At 40.9% G+C, this 19602-nt stretch overlaps 1 protein-coding gene across 5 annotated transcripts in view; it reads left to right on the top strand.

Moving 5' to 3' along the window:
* The window catches only part of erlin1 (ER lipid raft associated 1), a 58488-nt gene that overhangs the window by 217 nt on the left and 38669 nt on the right, over positions 1-19602 (top strand). For 2 of the 5 annotated variants that reach the window (XM_072282701.1, XM_072282700.1), the window contains exons 2-3: positions 9389-9532; positions 11618-11740. In XM_072282701.1, the coding sequence (XP_072138802.1) occupies positions 11628-11740 (113 nt within the window). In that variant the 5' untranslated portion in view covers positions 9389-9532; positions 11618-11627. Of the gene's footprint in view, positions 1-6497; positions 6644-8385; positions 8406-9388; positions 9533-11310; positions 11410-11617; positions 11741-19602 lie in introns of those variants that run through there. The other 3 variants (XM_072282702.1, XM_072282703.1, XM_072282704.1) reach the window with 3 other exon arrangements.

The following is a 19602-nucleotide window of genomic DNA, read 5'->3' on the forward strand; positions in this document are numbered from 1 at the left end:
AAGGCCGAGAAACGGAGGGTGGGGGTGTCACTCCCTTCAGACCTTTACCTCCAGTTCTGCTTTTGTTTAACGTGAAATCTACAGCAGGCGACGGCTCCTGCGGAGTCGGTGTCCCTGCCCATTGTGCTGCGGGTTTCGGGCGCCTTGAGCTCGCCAAATCCCTGCACTAGGAACCGCTCTCGGTGACCATCGGAGCCACGTCGAATTGTTCCAGGACTTTGGTCCCAACGCCTGCCCTTACTGACCTCTCCCTGCAGGAATTATACTCTCAACAGACAATTCCACCTATATCCTTGTTATTCAAGCTTGTTTAATGGTTTTTTTTCCAGTACGCAAGTGTATCGGAGAACTAAATAATTATTACTCTGGATAAGACAACACAATAATTTAAAAGAAACAATAAATATAAATACATAAGATAATTTATATACATACTTTAATTGTTTGTCCATAAAGTGGCGCTAGGCACAGGAGTGTCTGTACATTAAGGAGACTAAGGCAGGAATTTAATAAAGTGGTTGTGGAGGGGTGGGTTTGTGAGTGGAGGTATTGATCAGTCTTACTACTTGGGGAAAGTAACTGTTTTGAGTCTGGCCCTGGCGTGGATGCTATGAGGCCTCCTCCCTGGTGAGAGTGGGACAAGCAGTCCATGAGTAGGGTGTGTCGGAGTCTTCACGATGTTAAGTATTTACCCAGCTCTCTTTTGAATGTTATGATGGACTTTGCTTTCACCACACATTACTGAAGTGTGTGTTCCCAATCAAAATGCTTCAGTTTAAACTAAATCCAGATTTCCTTATGACATAGAAGTGGCTGTTTTGGCCTATTGAGTCACAGACTGCCGGAAATCTGGAGATGTGCACAAAGGAGTTGGAGCAAATCTGTCAGCACCTATGGAGGTAAATGTATGTCAGCTGTTCATTTCTCTCCATGGATGCTGCCTGACATGATGAGTTCCTTCAGCTCTGGTGTTGACCTGCCCCCCCCTCCCACACACACACAACTAATATTCCCTCTAACCATCTCTTCTGGTATCACAAATATTCTCAACGCTGGGAATTTGCAGAGGGAGAAAAACCCAGGGAACGATGTCATGAGGTGAACATGCAACCTCCACATAGACAGCACTGGAGGCCATGTTTAAACCGAGGTCAGTGTAACTCTCAGACATCAGCTCTACAAGCTGAACCACTGTGCTGTATTTGCTCTTTTGTTTAATTTCATAACTGACTTCATTCTACATTGCCTGCTTCTTGACACAGCCCAGTTTATTTTGTTGTATTTCTATTTTAATTTGGAGAAAGAACACAGTGACAGGCCTTTCTGACCCAGTGAGCCTGTGCTGCCTAATTATACCCATGTGACCAATTAATCTACAAGCCTGTACGTCTTTGGGATAGGGGAGGATACTGGAGCACTCGGAAGAAACCCACACAGTCACAAGGAGAATGTACAAACTCCTTACAGACAGTGGTGGGAATTGAAACTGAGTTGCTGCCAGCAATGAGAATTTCTTATCCAAACCTTTGAGTGTGAATACCTTTCTCAGTCTCCTCAGTTTCAAGGAGAATGAGACCAGCTTGACCAGTCCCTTAAATTCCCTCACCCCTGGAATAATTGCGGAAAATGTTTTCTGCACCTTCTCTATGGTCTTAATTTCTTTCCAAAAGTGTGGCACCCAGCACAGTGGGAATTAATTGTGACCTCACGCTGCCCGGCAATCCCCCGATTTAATCCTAGCCTAGTCACAGGACAGTTTACAATCACCAATTAACCTACCAACTTGTATGTTTTTGGATTGTGGGAGGAAATGGGAGCACCCGAAGGAAACTCATGTGGTCACCGGGAGAACGTACTAATTGCTTACAGACAGCAGTGGGAATTGAACCCGGGTCGTCAGTACTGTAAAGCATTGTGCTAACCACTCTGTTACCATGCTGCCCCAAGCCTCGGATCCTGTATGCTCGTTTAAAATCAGGGTTAATTGTCATTCAACAACACACACGAATGTAGCCAGACGAAATAGCATTTCTCCAGGGTCACGGTGCAAAACACACTGCCAACAGTTGCACACTGAATATCCACAACTTTTAGTGATCTTTACATTTTTATCCCCAGCTTGTCTGATTCTTTGTCCTTGTTAGAAATGCACCCGTTGTTCTTTCTGCTAGAATGTAACACTTTGCAATTTTGTGTAAAATTTCACCTGCCACATACTGCTCATTCTTCCAGCATGTCTGTATACTCTTGGTCGCTTCCTGTCCTCAAAAATCATTAAGCCACCAAGCCTCAAGTTATTTGCACATATGGTGAGCATTTTGGGCACCCTATCTAAGAGGATGTGGTGTCATTGGAGAGAGTGGAGGAAACTCACAGGAATGAGACTGGGAAAGATAGGATTTATATATGAGGAACATCTATGGCTCGGCCTGTACTCACTGGAATTTAGAAGAGTGAGGGGCAATCTCATTAAAACCTATTGAATATTGAAACGACTAGAAGAGTGGACTTAGGATGTTTTCTGTAGCGAGGAGTCTAGGACAGGGGCCACAGTTTCAGAATACGAGGACGTCCCTTTAGAACACAGATGAGGAGGAATTTTGTTTTAGACAGACGGTGATGAATCTGTGGGATTCGTTGCTGTAGACGGCTGTGGAGGCCAAGTCATTGGCTATATGTAAAGCAGTGGTTGATGGGTTCTTGATTAGTAATGATGTCAGAAATTCCAGTGGGAAGGCAGAGAATGGGGTTGAGAGGAACAGTAAATCAGCTATGATGCAATGGCAGAGCAGGGATTGGCCAGATGGCCTAATTCTGCTCCTGTGTCTTATGGTCTTACTTGAAGATTAAACCTGTACATGTAATCGTAGATTATTATGTAAAACAGTCATGCTTTACTTCCTCTTTACATTTCTATCCAGGCGTTGATGTAACTGCATGGATGAAAGATTGGCTAGGTTGCAATTCCGACAACTTAGCCAATCTTTTATCCGTGCAGTTACAGTGTCTTTTTTTTGTGGGTTTCAAACTTCATTTTAAGCAGAGGTGGGGCAGGTGCTCACTGACAGCATGGACACTCAGAGTTTGTGAGGTCATGCACTCCAACAACCACTTGTTTAGAGACTTACTCCTCATGCTGGCTTTAACTTTCTCAATATCAGCCCAAATGCTTTCTCTCCACTTTGAGCAGTCATAGGCCAGAGATTCCTCAGAGTCAGTGAGGATGTTCAGATTAATTTATTTATTACATACTCTGAAATGCATCATTTGTGTTAACATCAACACAAACCAAGGGTGTATGAGGGGCCACACGCAAGTGTCGCCATACATTTCGGTGTCAACATAGCATGCCCACAGTCCTGACTTGGAAGTATGCTGTTCTCCCCAGTTCTAACAAAGGAGGTTTGACTTGAATTATTAGCTCTGATTTGGATTCAGATTTATCTAACACATTTACTTCAAAACATATAGTGAAATGTGTCGTTAGCGTTAACAATCAGCACATCCAAGAATATGCTGGGGGCAGCCTGCAAGTGTTGCTACATATTGAGACGCCAACATTGTGTGTCCATGATGCTCTGTAGAACACCACAAGCAGTAGCAACAACAGTAAAACAAGATGGAGTATTGAGACAAGAAAGGTAAAAGGGTTACTAGTCATCACTGAGAATAGTTCTCAACGAAGACCAGTGTCAAACAAGGTTATGTCAGTCTCTCCATACTTCTCTCAGTCTGTTTTAATTACCATCTATAATAAGGCACTTTTTCAAATGCCTTCTGAAAATTACTATATACCATGACAGGAAGATCAGTTATCACTTTTAACTTTATTGTCTCAGTGATTCATCTTGCGTTTAGCAAACTTCCCAAGGGAATAGAGATAACATTGCAACACCTCATATTCTGCTGAGATCCTCCAACCTGATGGCATGAATGTCGATTTCTCTTAACATCTGGTAATTTCTCCTCCCTTCCCTCTTCTCTCCTTTTCCATTCTTCTTTCATAGTCATAGTCGTACTTTATTGATCCTGGGGGAAATTGGTTTTCATTACAGTTGCACAATAAATAATAAATATAGTAATAAAACCATAAATACTTAAATAGTAATATGTAATTTATGCCAGGAAATAAGTCCAGGACCAGCCTATTGGCTCAGGGTGTCTGACCCTCCAAGGGAGGAGTTGTAAAGTTTGATGGCCACAGGCAGGAATGACTTCCTATGACGCTCTGTGTTGCATCTCGGTGGAATGAGTCTCTGGCTGAATGTACTCCTGTGCCCAACCAGTACATTAGTGGATGGGAGACATTGTCCAAGATGGCATGCAACTTGGACAGCATCCTCTGGCCTCACTCTTACGCCTTGCTTTCTCCTCACCTCTCCATCACCTCCCTGTAGCGCCCCTCCTTCCCGTTCTCCCATGGTCCACTGTCCTGTCCTGTCAGATTCCTCCTTTTTCAGCCCTTTACCTCTTCGAACTATCACCACCCAGTTTTTTTACTTCCTCCCCCTTCGCCCACCAATCTACCTCCCCCCTCACCTAGCTTCACCTATCACCTGCCTGCTTGTACTCCTTCCCCTCTCTCTACCCTTACCCTTCCTTTCCAGTCCTGGTGAAGGGTCTTGGCACAAAACATCTATTGTTTATTCCCGTCGTAGGTGCTGCCTGACCTGCTGAGTTCCTACAGCATCTTGTATGCATTGAGCCTTGTCTAAAACTCATCATTGATTAAACATAATTTGCCCATAACAAATCCGTGTTGACTTATCCTCAACACTTCAGACTGTTGAGGTGATTGCAAATTTTGACTCTGAGTATTGTACTGAAAGTATACCTACTGGGGAGAAACAGACTGGTCTGCAGTTGGTAGGTTTATCCTTACATCCTTTATCAAGTCATCCCTCAGCTTGCTGCACTCTGGGGAAGACACGCCCAGCCTATCCCACCGTTCACTTTAAATTAAGTGTTCGAGTCGAGGCAACAAACTGGCAGATCTCTGTACTTCCCTGGTGCAATCACATCCATAATTTCTAACCATATTTTTGTTTTGCCCATCCACTGCCTCAGTCACATCTTCCTCATGCAGCATCATCCTTGCTAAAGATTAATCCTAATCCATGGCTGTGAGCTACCATAGGTGATCTTTTTGGTTCCTAATGGTCCTTAACACTCCTTTACAGCCATTTACAATTCAGTGATCCACAGAAGATTTTGGATTACTTTTTGTGTTTTTTTTTGCCGCTGTTTTCAGGCTACATCTCTGCTTTTTTCCTTTTCTTACTTCCTCTCTGAACTTTGTACAACCAGCTGCCTAGGATTTTCTGCCTTGTTTGCCCTATGATGTCAAAATGTACTAATAGGCCATTTTCTAATGCACTTACAAGAGTGAGAAGCCATCTTTTTGAACTGCAGATGTGGTTAATGCAGCTGGGTTTTGGAGATCCTGAATTTAAATCTATTGATGATAAATGATCAGCAATACATTTCCATTTTGGTATTGTAGAACTGATAGGCGAACTTGCAATTCATTTTAAATTTCCCTTTCCTTTGCCTCATCCACTTGTTTCCAATAAGGCTATTTGAACTGCTGCTTCCTTTCTGGCCCACCAACCCAATCTTATTTTCCATCTACATTTATCTATAGTTGCTCCTCTACCCCCCACCCCCCCACCTTTGCACTCGGCGACATATCTAAACTGGTAGCATGCAACTTAAAAGGCCCAGCTGTATACCTAAAACTCATGGTCTGAGTTTTCATATCATAAAAGCCACCTAGAGTTGATTGCAATAAGTACTATTTCTAATAAATTTTTAATTACGTTAATAAATCCAAATGTAAAAATTGTCTACCCAGTCAAAGACAATACTTTCTTAACATTTAAGTCTTTGAATTGTTTGCCTCAAATTATTCTCCAGGTTTAGACCCCTTGGAATTTAGGAAAACGAGGTGTAAGCTGATTAAAATGTATAAGATCCTAAAGGGATTTGACAGGCTAGAATTGAGGATGTCTTCAGTAGAGGGCAAGTCTCAAACTAGGGAATATAACTACAAGATGAGGAGCCAGTTTTTTTAAAAACAAGTGTGTTAAAATTTCTTGCAGAGGGTGGTGAATCTCTGGAATTCTCATTCCTGGTGTTTTTTGGGTTCATTAGAAGTATTTAAAGTGTACGTGGATCTGTATTTGATAGATCAAGGAATAAGAGGGATGGAGAGGAAGAGGGATGGAGAGGAAGAGGTATAGATCGGTGATGGTCATATTAACCAGCAAGGTAGACCTGAAGGGCCTGATTACCTACTCCTTTTTTTTCAATTTATAAGTTTAATATTGTCACATGTATTGAGTTATAATGAAAAGCTTTTGTGTGCTAGCCATACTGATCATGTCAAACATAATAACATTGAGTTAGTGGGGAAGAAAACAGAACATCATGTTAGGATTACATGGTGTGATCTTTTATTGATTTTTATTGAAGTAGCGTCTCTACTTTCTGCAAAGGCTGAGAAAAGTCCATCGCCCACCCGCCTCCCGATCCTCACCACATTCTACAGAGGTTGTATTGAGAGCATCCTGAGCAGCTGCATCACTGCCTGGTTCGGAAATTGCACCATCTCAGATCGCAAGACCGTGCAGCGGATAGTGAGGTCAGCTAAGATCATCGGGGTCTCTCTTCCTGCCATTAGAGACATTTACACCACAGGCTTCATCCGTAAAGCAAACAGCACTATGAAGGACCCCACTCACCCCTTATACGAACTCTTCTCCCTCCTGCCATCTGGCAAAAGGCACCGATGTATTCGGGCTGTCACAACCAGACTGTGTAACAGTTTCTTCCCCCAAGTCATCAGACTCCTCAATACCCAGAGCCTGGACTGACACCAACCTACTACCCTCCACTGTGCATATTGTCTTGTTTATTATTTATTGTAATGCCTGCACTGTTTTGTGCGCTTTATGCAGTCCTGGGTAGGTCTGTAGTCTAGTGTAGTTGTTGTTTTTTATGTAGTTCAGTGTAGATTTTGTATTGTTCATGTAGCACCATGGTCCTGAAAAACATTGTCTCGTTTTTACTGTGTACTGTACCAGCAGTTATGGTCGGAATGACAATAAAAAGTGACTTGACTAGATACACAAGCCTGGGCAGTACGATATGGAGAGCAAGCTGTTGCCCATGTAGCAAGCTCCCCCTCTCCACGCAACTGATGAACCCAGGGAAGTGGCAGAGACTGATACAGTTTGGTACCAGCAGCGTTGCAGGAGGTGCCAGTCAGCATTGAAATCAATGTGTGACTGCCTTAGGGACTCCAGCTCCAGATTTTTCTCTGGGTTTACTTCCCGAAGCCTTCCCCATGAGTGGGTATAGCAGACATCCCACCCTGCAAAAACTCATTTCAGGGAGGTAGCGCCCCCCCCCCCCATTGACCTTCAAGGGTGTATGTAATACTTTGTTTAGTGATTTTGTCTAATCTGTAAACCAAGTTGGGTATATGCAGCAAATGTGACTTTAAAATATGTACTTATATTATCGTGTTTATTGTATTACAACTTTAAGCAAGTCTACAGGGAGTTTGGCCTCATCACGTAGGACAATAGCGTAGCTCCTTAGCAGCTAGCCAGCTAGTTTAAATAACGTTAGCTATGCTGTAATGACACCCGTCAAACTCACCTCAACATGTCTTTTACATTTTAACCCACCATGGGCAATAGAAAAGTCACTGTTGCAAACAGTGCAGCGAGCAACACTCTCATTATTTTTGAGGTCGACTGTAAAGCCCGCCCACAGAAAAAACTGATAGGTCTACTTGGCAGGGGTCCCCAACACTTTTTGCCCCGCAGACCCGTTTAATATTGACAATATTCTTGCTGACCGGGGTGGTGGTGGGGTTAATCACGACCGGAATAGAGGTGATAAGTCAATAGCATCATAACATTTTAAGTAACGTTTGAATATTAAACACAGCGCATATTTTCCCCGTATGAACATATAAAATCATTGCAACACTCCGATATTGCTGAATCAGTGGGAGCCCTGGGCTTGTTTTCCTGCAACAAGATGGTCCCATCGAGGGGTGAGGGGAGACAGCGATACTCGAAGGGAGTTCCTTATGTCCAGTCTATTCCGCAATTTAGTTTTTGTTGCATTCATTGCAGAAAACTTCACTTCGCAGCGATATGATGTTGGAAATGGAAGCAACATTTTCAGTGCTTTCGTGGCTATCTCAGGATATTTAGCCTTGACTTTGATCCAGAATGCCGGCAGAGATGTTATGTCAAACAAACTTTTCAGCCCGCTGTCACTTACAAGCTCGAGGAGTTGATCTTCTTCCCGCGCTGACATGGATGACGCGCGCGTGATGATTTTGCATGTGTCCAAGTTCAACAGTGCGTGACAGGGAATGAGGAAAGGTGCAAATGACTCATATCGTTTCATATCGCCAAATCATATTGTTTCCTTACAGCCCGGTGGTTGGGGACCACTCTTAGCACGAAGAGAGACCAATCAGGATGCTCGCTCTCCCTCTCCCTCTCAAAAAAATCTATCTCCAGGATATTGTATATAATTTCCGGGCGTCAGGGAGCCACTATCGATATGCGGGAGACTCCCGGATCTTCCGGGAAAGGTGGGATGTCTGGTATAGCTGCAAGGCAGCGGAGGTTTAAGATTAGAGTTTTCGTTCTCCTCGATGATCTGCCAACTACTGCTGATGAGCCCCATCTGTCCAAAGCGAGTGGTTTTAAGGCGCCAGTAATCTGTCTTTGCCCCTACTCCTGTCAATGATGTATATGTACTTTGATAATAAATTTACTTTGAACTTTAAGTTACTGAGAATGTTCAATGCAGATAGCCAAATAGAATGCAAGGACCATGACAAGGGAGATTGCAAGAGAGATTTGTTCCAGAGTCTTATAACAGTAGGAAAGGGGCTGTCTTTGAGTCTGGTGGTACATGCTCTCATGCTTTTATATCATCTGCCCAAGGGGAGGTGGGGAGAAAAGAGAATAACCAGGGTGGCTATTATGTTAGCTGCTTTCCTGAGGCAATGGGAAGTGTAGACTATGGAGAGGAGGCTGCTTTGTGTGATGGACTGGGCTTTATTCACAGCTCTGCAATTGTGATCTTGAGCAGAGCAATTACCTTACCAACCTATGATACAACTCATTAGGATGCATCAGTAAAAGTAGTTTCTTGTGTTTTTATGTATTAACACTTCATTATTTTATTAAAATTGTAGAAGTCCATGTATTTCATTCTGTAATGCAAGGGTAATGGTTTCATTTGAGCTGTTCCTCAACATTTTGCAGACCATAACCTCTCATGATTATTCACATCATATAGATATCGAATCACTTTCATTCTGCTTGTAATGGTTTCCTTATGTTTTATTCAGATTCAGATGTTAACTTATGAATGAAAACCCACATGACAGTCCCCAACAGCAATACAGGACCAATGTTATGAACCGCTGCTGGAAGACATTGAACTGATTCCATATAAAAGTTTTATAAGTTTAAGCATCATCCTAGCATATTCTGTAAGTATTCATGTACTTTAGAATTATTATTTAAACAATGAAATGGAGCGTATGTGTCACTTTAATGATAGTTATTTTCTGGAGTTGCTGCTTGATAGTTCAGACTATTAAATTCAGCTTAAAAGTATTTTGCCAGCTTTACTGGAGAAACAGAGCCAGGTGGGGAAGTGAATGAGAAAGGGAGGCAAGAATCTAAAAAGGGATATGAACAAACTAAATGAGCATTTAAGGTGGTGACAGGTAGAGCATTACGTGGAAAAATGTGCATTTATTCCATTTGGTATGAATTTTGGTAAAAGAGCAGTTTTAAACCAAGAAGGTTTGGTGTACAGCATGTTGTTCTGCTGACAGGCAATTTAAGTGGTGACTGGCATAGATAGATCAGCTTTATTTGTCACTTATTCATCAAACTATATAGTTTGCTTTGTTTGCATCAGTGTCCAATGCAGTCCAAGGATTGTGCTAGGAACAGTCTACAAGTGTTGCTGTGCTTCCAGGGCCAACGTAGCATGGCCACCACTTACTAACTCGTACGTTTCTGGAATGTTGGAGGAAAGCGGGGCACCCAGAGGAAACTCTCCTGGCTATGAAGAGAACGTACAAACTTCTCACCGACGGTGGTGGGAATTGAACCCTGTTTTCTGGCACCATAAAGCGTTATGCTAATCTACGCTACCTTACTGGTACTCCCATACTGATTTCTTGCAGGAGTTTTTGAAAAACAAGTACGATGCTTTGCTGAATAAGAGTAACAGAAACATAGAAAGCCTACAGCGCAATACAGGCCCTTCGGCCCACAATACTGTGCCGCACACGTCCTTACATTAGAACTTACCTAGGGTTACCCATAGCACTCTATTTTTCTAAGCTCCATGTACCTATCCAGGAGTCTCTTAAACGACCTTATCGCATCTGCCTCCACCACCGTCGCCGGCATTCCATTCCATGCATTCACCACTCTCTGAGTAAAAATACTTACCCCTGACATCTCCTCTGTACCTACTTCCAAGCACCTTAAAACTGCACTCTCGTGTTAGACATTTCAGCCCTGGGGAAAAAGCTTCTGACTATCCATAGTAGATAAGAAACCGCAATTGTTTATCCTGCATTTTTGTTTAATTTTTGGGAAATGGTAAGAAATTCTTAGTGGGATAGAATCATCTTCACTGTTGTCCTACATGCACCAGAATTTGGCAGAAAATGCTATATTTGAGGTTGGCGCATCAACAACAAGGTTACTCCGTGATATGGCAGTGTCTGGAGCGAGGTTCAGGAGGGCCACCAGAGAGTTGACTGAGGAGGCAGGAAAGGGCAGCTTTTGGCTGTGGCTGAGGAGGAAGGACAGAAATTGGGGGACTGACTAACCCCATTGGAAGCTGCAGGGCGCTTCAGGGAGACTTCTCTGCCACTGCTGTGCACCAGCAGATGTGCCAGGGCTAAGGGAGCAAAACATCAATGAATGGTGGTCCTTGGATGATGACCATGCAGCTGACCTAGGGGCACTGTTGGAGGTGCGGCAGGTAGCAATGCCAAGCAAGAAATGTCTTCCTGTAAATCTCATTGAGAAACCTGAAAAAGCAGGATATTTGTTTTACAGTTGACAGGTTACTTATGGGTTAACAAAGGCATCGGGTTGCGGAAACTTGATTACGTCTGAAAAGAGAAAGTGCAAGGAGTTGCAAAAGCCTTTTTGTTAAGTGATTTCTACAATGTTGCCAAAGCTACTGTTGCTTAAGAATTGAAGTTAGTTCAAAAGTGTTTATTGGAACTGGATGTGTTTAAATTGATGATGGCATGTTCCTGGCTATTAAATAAAATTAAGACTTAATTAAGCTTGTAAAAGAGGTTGTGTGTACGCATGATTTCCATTTATATAGGTATAACTAAGCCTGCCTTAACTGTCGCAACATTATGAAGTATAGATTTGAAAAGACTTTTGTGTGTTCATGATAAGATGTATGTGTTTTCATGTTATGTAAATGTTGATCAATGCATTGGATTTTGAATGTGTCAAATTTTTTTAAAATACCATTTTTCTCCTGTGACGTTTACACTTACGCTGTTGTTTGCATCCGTCTCCTATAGATAAGGCAGCATGACCATGACGCATGTTGGAGCAGTTGTGGCCGCACTAACTGCATTCGTAGCTTTCTGCCTCTACTCCTCCATACACAAGATTGAAGAAGGGCATCTTGGCATTTACTACAGGTAGTCAATTTTCTTTTCAAATATGCTGATTATTTTGGTTTCCTGTGACTCAGAGCAAGACTTAATAAATTCTTTTATCTACAACCTCTATTTGACTTAAGAATTTGGAATTGAATATGTTGTCTTGAAGGGATAACTATTTTGGGAAAAGGCCCACTATAACAGTTGTATTATATGCTGTTGTTTATATAGCATAATATTTTTTTAATAAAAAGTGATGCTTGTTTTTTGCAAAAATGATACAGTACAGAATTAGTTGTTTATGTACACAGTTTCTCAGCTTTTCTTATGTGTTGCATTTAACTTTTGAGTGATCTTTTCTGTAACGTATTTTTATTCCCTTGAAATATTGTGACTTACCTGAGGGAGGGGCTAAATACTGCAGAAAGTAACTTATCTAAGTCTCTGATTTCTGGAGAATATGTGTTAAGATTAAATCATTCTGGAAAGTAGGAATTATAACCCTTAATTGTTCAGCAGTGCAAAACAAGCTCTTCTATCATTTAGATGGTCAGTCTTAACTGAGAGTCACCCAATCAACATGATGTGTAAATTTTGAAGCCTATTTTCCTCCAGGAGCATTATTTTAAGGTACAGAGCTCTCCTCTCATCCACTTAGACAATTAACATGCTCTTGCTTCTTAATTAATGTACCTTATTGATGTTCAGTCTTTAGTTACTTTAGTTTTAAAGGTGGGTTGATTGACTAACATACGTCAAAGCTACATCTTCCCAGTTGTCAGCACAAAGTAAATACAGTGGATTCCAGTTAATTGGAGCATATCGGGACCAGTACATTTTGACCCAATTAGCTGAAGTTTCATAGAAATAATTAAAAAGGTATACAGGTTTTCCCCGCCATCCGAAGGTAGAGCGTTCCTATGAAACGGTTCGTAAGTCGGAATGCCGTAAAGTGAAGAAGCAATTACCATTTATTTATATGGGAAAAATTTGTGAGCGTTTGCAGACCCAAAAAATAACCTACCAAATCATACCAAATAACACATAAATCTTAAAATAACAGTAACATATAGTAAAAGCAGGAATGATATGATAAATACACAGCCTATATAAAGTAGAAATACTTTCCTACAATCATTGCCGCACTGTCCACCATAGCGAAACTGTCACGCAAGCGCTCTCAGCAGAAACACTCTCTCCAGTAACCTTTAAACTATGAAGCTGCCAAATCATACCAAATAACATGTAAAAATACACAGCCTATATAAAGTAGAAATAGTGTATGTACAGTGTAGTATCACTTACCAGAATTGGGAAGACAACGCCGAGCACACTGATGATGGTGTGTTAGGCTGAGTAGTCAGAGTTTGGGGTGGTGCAGTGGCCCCCACCCTCCAGGCCACCGACCGATACCGATCTGTGAAGCATGCAAGGGTGCAGCGGTGGCCGGGACGCACCCAGCATTTCTTTAAGAGAAAAGCTGAAATAAACAAGCTGATTAATTAGGTGCCACCCGGCACATAAATGTCGGCCCAGATCAGGGGCGATGCAATCCGATAATGGATAATGGACTGTCGTTATTACAATGCAATTTCATCCTCCAAATCTTCATTTTCATTGTAACATTCAAGATGATTATCAATAGCTTTAAATTATTTGTAGTTCCTAACTTGTTAAGTGGTTAAAATGAATTGTTTCATTTTCACTCCCTGCCGTTTCTGGCATCTCCAAGTCTGAATATTTGAAACTGCAGTGAGCAAAACAGTTCTGACTTGCCTTGCTGCTTATTTCTTGCCAAATATCAGTGACAAAAAATCACTGCTTTTTGAACACAAACACAGGCAACTGACACTGTTTTAAAAACTTTTTACTCTAAGCACGGTGTAGTGTCTAACAGGCACACAAGTGCATCTGAATGACGCTAGTTAGAAACTGTTCAACAGCAGTCTTTTGTCCCATTTAAGCAACATAGTGTCCCAAATAAACAAAAGGAATCCCAGCAATTTTATTAATTAGGTTTTGTTCTTTTAAGAGTTCTCCCAAATAAGTAGCTGCCCCAATTAACCGATGGCCCTATTAGCCAAAATCCGCTGTACTCATTTTCCTTGTTTATCAAGAATGAATCTTGTGGTTTGTTCTAGTTAAATTCTGTTTGGTTGAAGTGGCTTTCTCTCCCAAGTGGTTTCATTTTGTCTTTGGAAATTGTGAAGCCTGGCTGTTTCATAAGATTGGATTCCCTTATCATGAACAATGTATGAAGTTATAAATCATTACTTGTGTTCTTACTTTTTTGTAATACTACAAAGCATCATTCAAAGTATGGAAAATTATGGTGTATGAATACAGAACACAGAACATTAGATTTTGCTTTTACTACCCCTTCTGCCATTTTCTTTTCTCTTACAAATGGCACTTCTTTAGATGAATGATCTGTGGTTTATTAACCATCAGGAGTTGGCTACGAGGAGGTTTTGGATGTTGTTTTCTTGCACATGCTTGTTGATGCCCACAGTGACAAGATATGTTTAACTGATCACTTGCAACTTGTATGGCCTTGCAGTACACTCATTTGTTTTTGAGCTGTTATTAGTTCCAGCTCAGAATTTAGGTTGATGTTAGAGGATTTAACCAAGATGATTGGATGTAAGCAAAACACATATTTTCCTGCATACTTTGAACTATGATTTCAAGTGAATCATTTTATTTACTGATCTGTATGCTTAATAAGTACAGTAGATTCTGGTTAATTGCGACACATCGGGATCAGTATTTTTTAGCTCAATTTAGTGGCTGCCCATATTAGCTGAAGTGTCATGGAAACAGTTAAAAAGATATAAAAAAGAACTGAGTAACAAGTTATGTATTTAAATAAAATACAGAACAGATTAGAATTATGTATTTTTTCAGTCTATTGGTAGTGTATTTGTTCCCAGTAGTTAGCAATGGAGGAATCCATCCAGTGTATGCTATGAACAAGAATACCTAATGCAGATAATGGAATGCCTTAATTCAATCCTTTTACCGATTGCATCATCTAATTCTTCATTTCCATTTGTAACTTTCAAGATGGTTGCCGATACCTCAAATTATTTGTAGTTCCTAATTTGTTGAAGTAGTGAAATCCTTTCATTTTCATTCCTGGCAGTTTCTGGCATCTCCAAGCTTGAATGCTTGAAACTGCAGTGAGCAAATCAGTTCTGAATTGTCTTACTGCTTATTTCTCGCCAACAGTCAGTGACACAAACACACGCAACTGTCACTACTTAAAAACTGTTCGCTTTAAGCATGGTGTAGTGTCAAAGTGCACCAAACTGACGCTGCTTAGAACCTGTTCGGAAACAGCCTCCTGCCCCCGATTAAGCAAAGGGAATCCTGGCAACTTTCTCAGTTTTTGTTCTTTTAAGAGTTGTTCCAAGTATGCAGCTGCCCCAGTTAATCGATGGCCCAATTAATGGGAATCCACTATATAATCATGGATCTAGAATCAGAATCAGGTTTATTATCACTGGCATGTAACGTGAAATTTGTTAACTTAGCAGCATTTCAATACAATACATAATGTAGAAGAGAAAAGAAATCAATCAATTAATCAATTACAGTATACGTATATTGAATAGATTTTAAAAAAGTACAAAAAAAACAGATACTGCTTTTTAAAAAAAGTGAGGTAGTGTCCAAGGGTTCAATGTCCATTTAGGAATTGGATGGCCGAGGGGAAGAAGCTGTTCCTGAATCGCTGAGTGTGTGCCTTCAGGAATATTTCTGGATTTTATTGTATAGATTTTTTTTATTGAAATGCCAACTTTTTTTTTAACAAAGTATTCCGTACTTCAATTAGTAAGCATATTGGTCTGGAATTGGTTTGAAACTGTACTTCCTGTGTTGCTATGCAGATTTTTGATCTGTTAGATTCAGCCTTTTTCTTGCAATGTTCCTGTGGGTTAAATAAATTGCATTTTTTGCCATACCTTTGTCATCGGTTATTCACAATGGCCATGTATGATGTCCGAACACTGTTCCTGCAAGGTGCTCAAAACTAACTTCTCTTTTTAAAGCACCTTAAGTATAGTAAAGTGTCTTAAGGTACTTCACCGGAGCCTGACCAAATAAGTTTGATTGAATGCATAAAAGAGACTTCTTTCTTAAAAATGAAGCTGAACACTATTAGATTGTGAACTTCCAAATGTGTTTGGATCCTTATAATTGAGGAATATTGGAAAATCCATAAATATACATTATGCTTATTTAACATTTTTAGTGGCATTCCCATAGCATGGATGTACAGTGCCTTTTAAAAAGTATTCAGCCCCACAACTATTTTCACATTTTACTGTCTAATTTTCTAAATTCAAAAAGTATTCAAGATTATTTTTTGAGCTAATCTACAAAACATTTTGCATTATGTCAAATCAAAAGAAAAATTCCAAAATCTGTCAACAATTTACTAAAAATTAAAAAAAGCAAAATTGTGAGGCTGAAAAAGGATTCGCCCCCTTTGTAATTACTATGCTAAATTTCCTGAGGTGTAATGTGCTGTATTACCATACCAACTCACCCAATTTGTTGATGTGGAATATAGGAGGATCACCTGTTTTCAACGAATTCACAAGAATAAATGTCCCCTCTCTCTAAGGTCCAGCAGTATGGTAGATTTTCAACAGACCAAAATGAAGACAAAAGTGTATTCAAGACAAGTCCAGGAAATTGTAGTAGAGAAGACAAATTTGGGGAAGTTTACAGGACCATCTCAAAGGCACCAAACATACCTGAGAGCTCAGTACAGTCCATCGTTAAAAAAAAAGCGGGAAAAATAAGAAACCACAGCCACATTGCATAGGTCAGGCCATCTCTTTAAACTTAGTTGTCAGGAAGGAATGGTACTTGTAAGAGAGGCTACTGTGGTGCCAGCAGTCACTCTAAGTGAGCTCAGAAGTTAGTGACTGCAACTGGAGATGAAGTTCGTGGCTCCACAATCTCTTAAGATCTTGCACAAAAAGGGTATTTATGGAAGAGTGGCAAGGAAGAAGCCCTGGCTAACATATATATTAAAAAAAACTATATCCTTGCCCACAAAGGCTTTGCAAAGCATCACTTAGAAAATACTGTAAAGATGTGGAAGAAGGTCTTGTTTTTGGAGGAGACTAAAGTGGAAATTTTTTGGCCTCGGCACTAAGCGGTACATGTAGTATAAGTCTAATACTGTGCATCAGCCAGGTAACACCCTCCCTACCAAAGTATGGTGGTAGTAGCATCATGCTCTGGGGATGCTTTACAGCAGCAGGGATTGGAAATCTGATTAGAATTGATGGGAAGATGAATGCTGTTAAATACAGAGAGATCTTGGGTAAAAACCAACTAGCCTCTGTCAGAAAGATTAAACTAGGGAGAAAGTTTATCTTTCGGCAGGACAACAATCCAAAGCACACTGCTGGAGCAACCATGGAATGACTTCAAATGAAGAAAATTGGTGTCCTTGAGTGGCAGTCAGAATCCTGACCATAATTCGATCAAACATGTCTGGCAGAACCTCAAGGTTGTTGTCTACTGCCTGTCCCTAACTAATCTGGCACAGCTTGTGCAACTTTGCAGGGAGAAATGGGCAAATCTTGCTTCATTATGTTGTTCAAAGCTAATAGAGACTTATCCAAAAAAACTACTGGCTGTAAGATCTATGAGAGATGGTTCAACTAAGTACTGAGCAAAGGGGGATGAATACTTGTGAACTGCTGACATTTCAGTTTTTTGAATTTTTAGTTTTTCATGTGTTACAATTTTCTGTCTTTTGGGTTGTACTGTGGAAAAAAGGAGCATGTGCTTCACAAAGATTCTCAGTTAAATAGATCAAAATCTCTGGTTGTAATACTCTTTTATGTGAATAAAGGGTTGGGGGCTGAACCCTTCTACAAGACAATGTATCTTTGGTCTTTATCTGGATTCTTCATTTATCTTCAACTAATTGTTGAGACTGTGATAGAACCATTGGATACTGGAGGGGAGGGAAGGAGGGAACGTCGATTCAGACCATGAGAGGCCTGCGTCGGGCACTTTTCATGCCTTACAAGGTGCAGATTGGAAGGCATAAAGGATACTAAAGCTGGTGGATATTTTCAGATTTTATGCCAGATCTCCAGCATTTGGAACTTTTTACTTTCCAAAGACTGAGGTGGTTATCTTATAGGGGGATAAGTGATTGGTGAAGAGGACAGTGGGCTTGTTGTAGGATAAGGGGAAGGCATGTAAATGTCAAACAACCGAATTCATCTATGCCAACCAAGGTATCTGTAAGAGCTAGCTTCATGCATGGGATGTGGACAGAAGACAGTGTAATGATAGCAAACAAGTTGTTGCCTATCTATGTTAATCCCATTTATTTACATTAGGCCCATATCCCTCTATGCCTTTCCTATCCAAAAGCCTGCCCAAATGCTTTTTAGTGGGATATTTTCCAGCAGTTCCTTCTCTGACCAAAGTTGGGTTTCTCAACAGTCAGTACCACAAAGTTAAATGTGTGGCTGCATGCATTTATGTATGAATTTTGCATTTAGACTCCACATCCGGCTCATACTGGAGGATTAGGTTGGCACAACAGCATAGTGGTTATCATGCTGGCAGTACTGCTGGCAGATCATCAACTCGGTGAAAGACGCTCTTTGGTCGGCCCGAAACTTGATGATCTACCAGCACATGGAGATGTCCGTGGTAGAATGCTGCCGACTGGCACATTCTCGGCTGCAGGAGTACGTGCTGAGGGACGCACTGAAGCTCAGTGCAGCCACCGCAAGGGCCCGGTGGGGAAGGACCACAGTATAGGTTTCTCCACCCATGGGAGTGGGAGGGGTCGGTGGTCGGGGAGTTTACCCCTCAACAATGATATGGTAAGCTGAACTACTGGAGTGCCACGTGGGTGGCTACAAATACGGATATGTACTGAGTATAATGGAAACGTATGTAAAAGATGAAAAGTTATTGAATGGTTTATTGTATATATTTATTTTTGAATAAAGTATATTTTGAAATTTTAAAAAAAACAGCGTAGTGGTTATCATAACACTATTATAGTGCCAGTGACCCAGGTTCAATTCCCACTTTATCAGCAAGGAGTTTGTGCATTCTCCCCAAGACTGCAGTGTTTCCTCCAGATACTCTGGTTTCCTCCCCACATTCCATAGACGTAAGTGTTAGCAGATTAATTAGTCACATGGGTGTAATGGGGAGGGGTGCACTATCATTGGGCTGCAATGGGTTATTACCATGCTCTATCTCTTAAATATATAATTTTTTGTATTTAAGAACTCTCACTCCACTGTTTATTTTATGTTTAGCAGATGTTTTGCAATACAGATTAAACAAATGGTCAACACCTTTTCATTCACTCATGTGAACTCCCATTGCCACACCTCATATAACATTTTAAACTTCAGACTTATCACACACTTTAAACAAAATACAATTATTGCTCAACGATCCAAACAGACTAAAATATAATCACAGACACCTCCAGGAAATTGTTTAAACCTTTAAGTTTTGATATAACTGACACTGAAAGACATTGCTCATGCAAAAATCCTGACACTCACCCCCCCCCCCCCCAGGCTTCCATCTTGCATCATTTCATTTTGATTTGTTTTTCTCAGTGCCTTAACTTGTGGCCGCCCCACAATGATATGGGATCTTCTCTATCCAATGCAGCACCACATGTTGGAGGGATTTATATCTGTGGCTTTCATCCTGATTCCAGCTTTCCCATTCATTATGGTTCAGATCGTGACATCACAGAAAGAGAATCTCATATGGCCCGGAGTCTCGATTAAAAACATGCATAATACATTTTCCTCCGTAGGTGCTGCTTGACCTGCTTAGTTTCTCCAGTTCTTTGTGTATTGCTTCTGATTCCAGTATCT

Source organism: Mobula birostris, chromosome 18 (genome assembly GCF_030028105.1).
Source record: "Mobula birostris isolate sMobBir1 chromosome 18, sMobBir1.hap1, whole genome shotgun sequence".
Lineage (NCBI taxonomy): Eukaryota > Metazoa > Chordata > Chondrichthyes > Myliobatiformes > Myliobatidae > Mobula > Mobula birostris.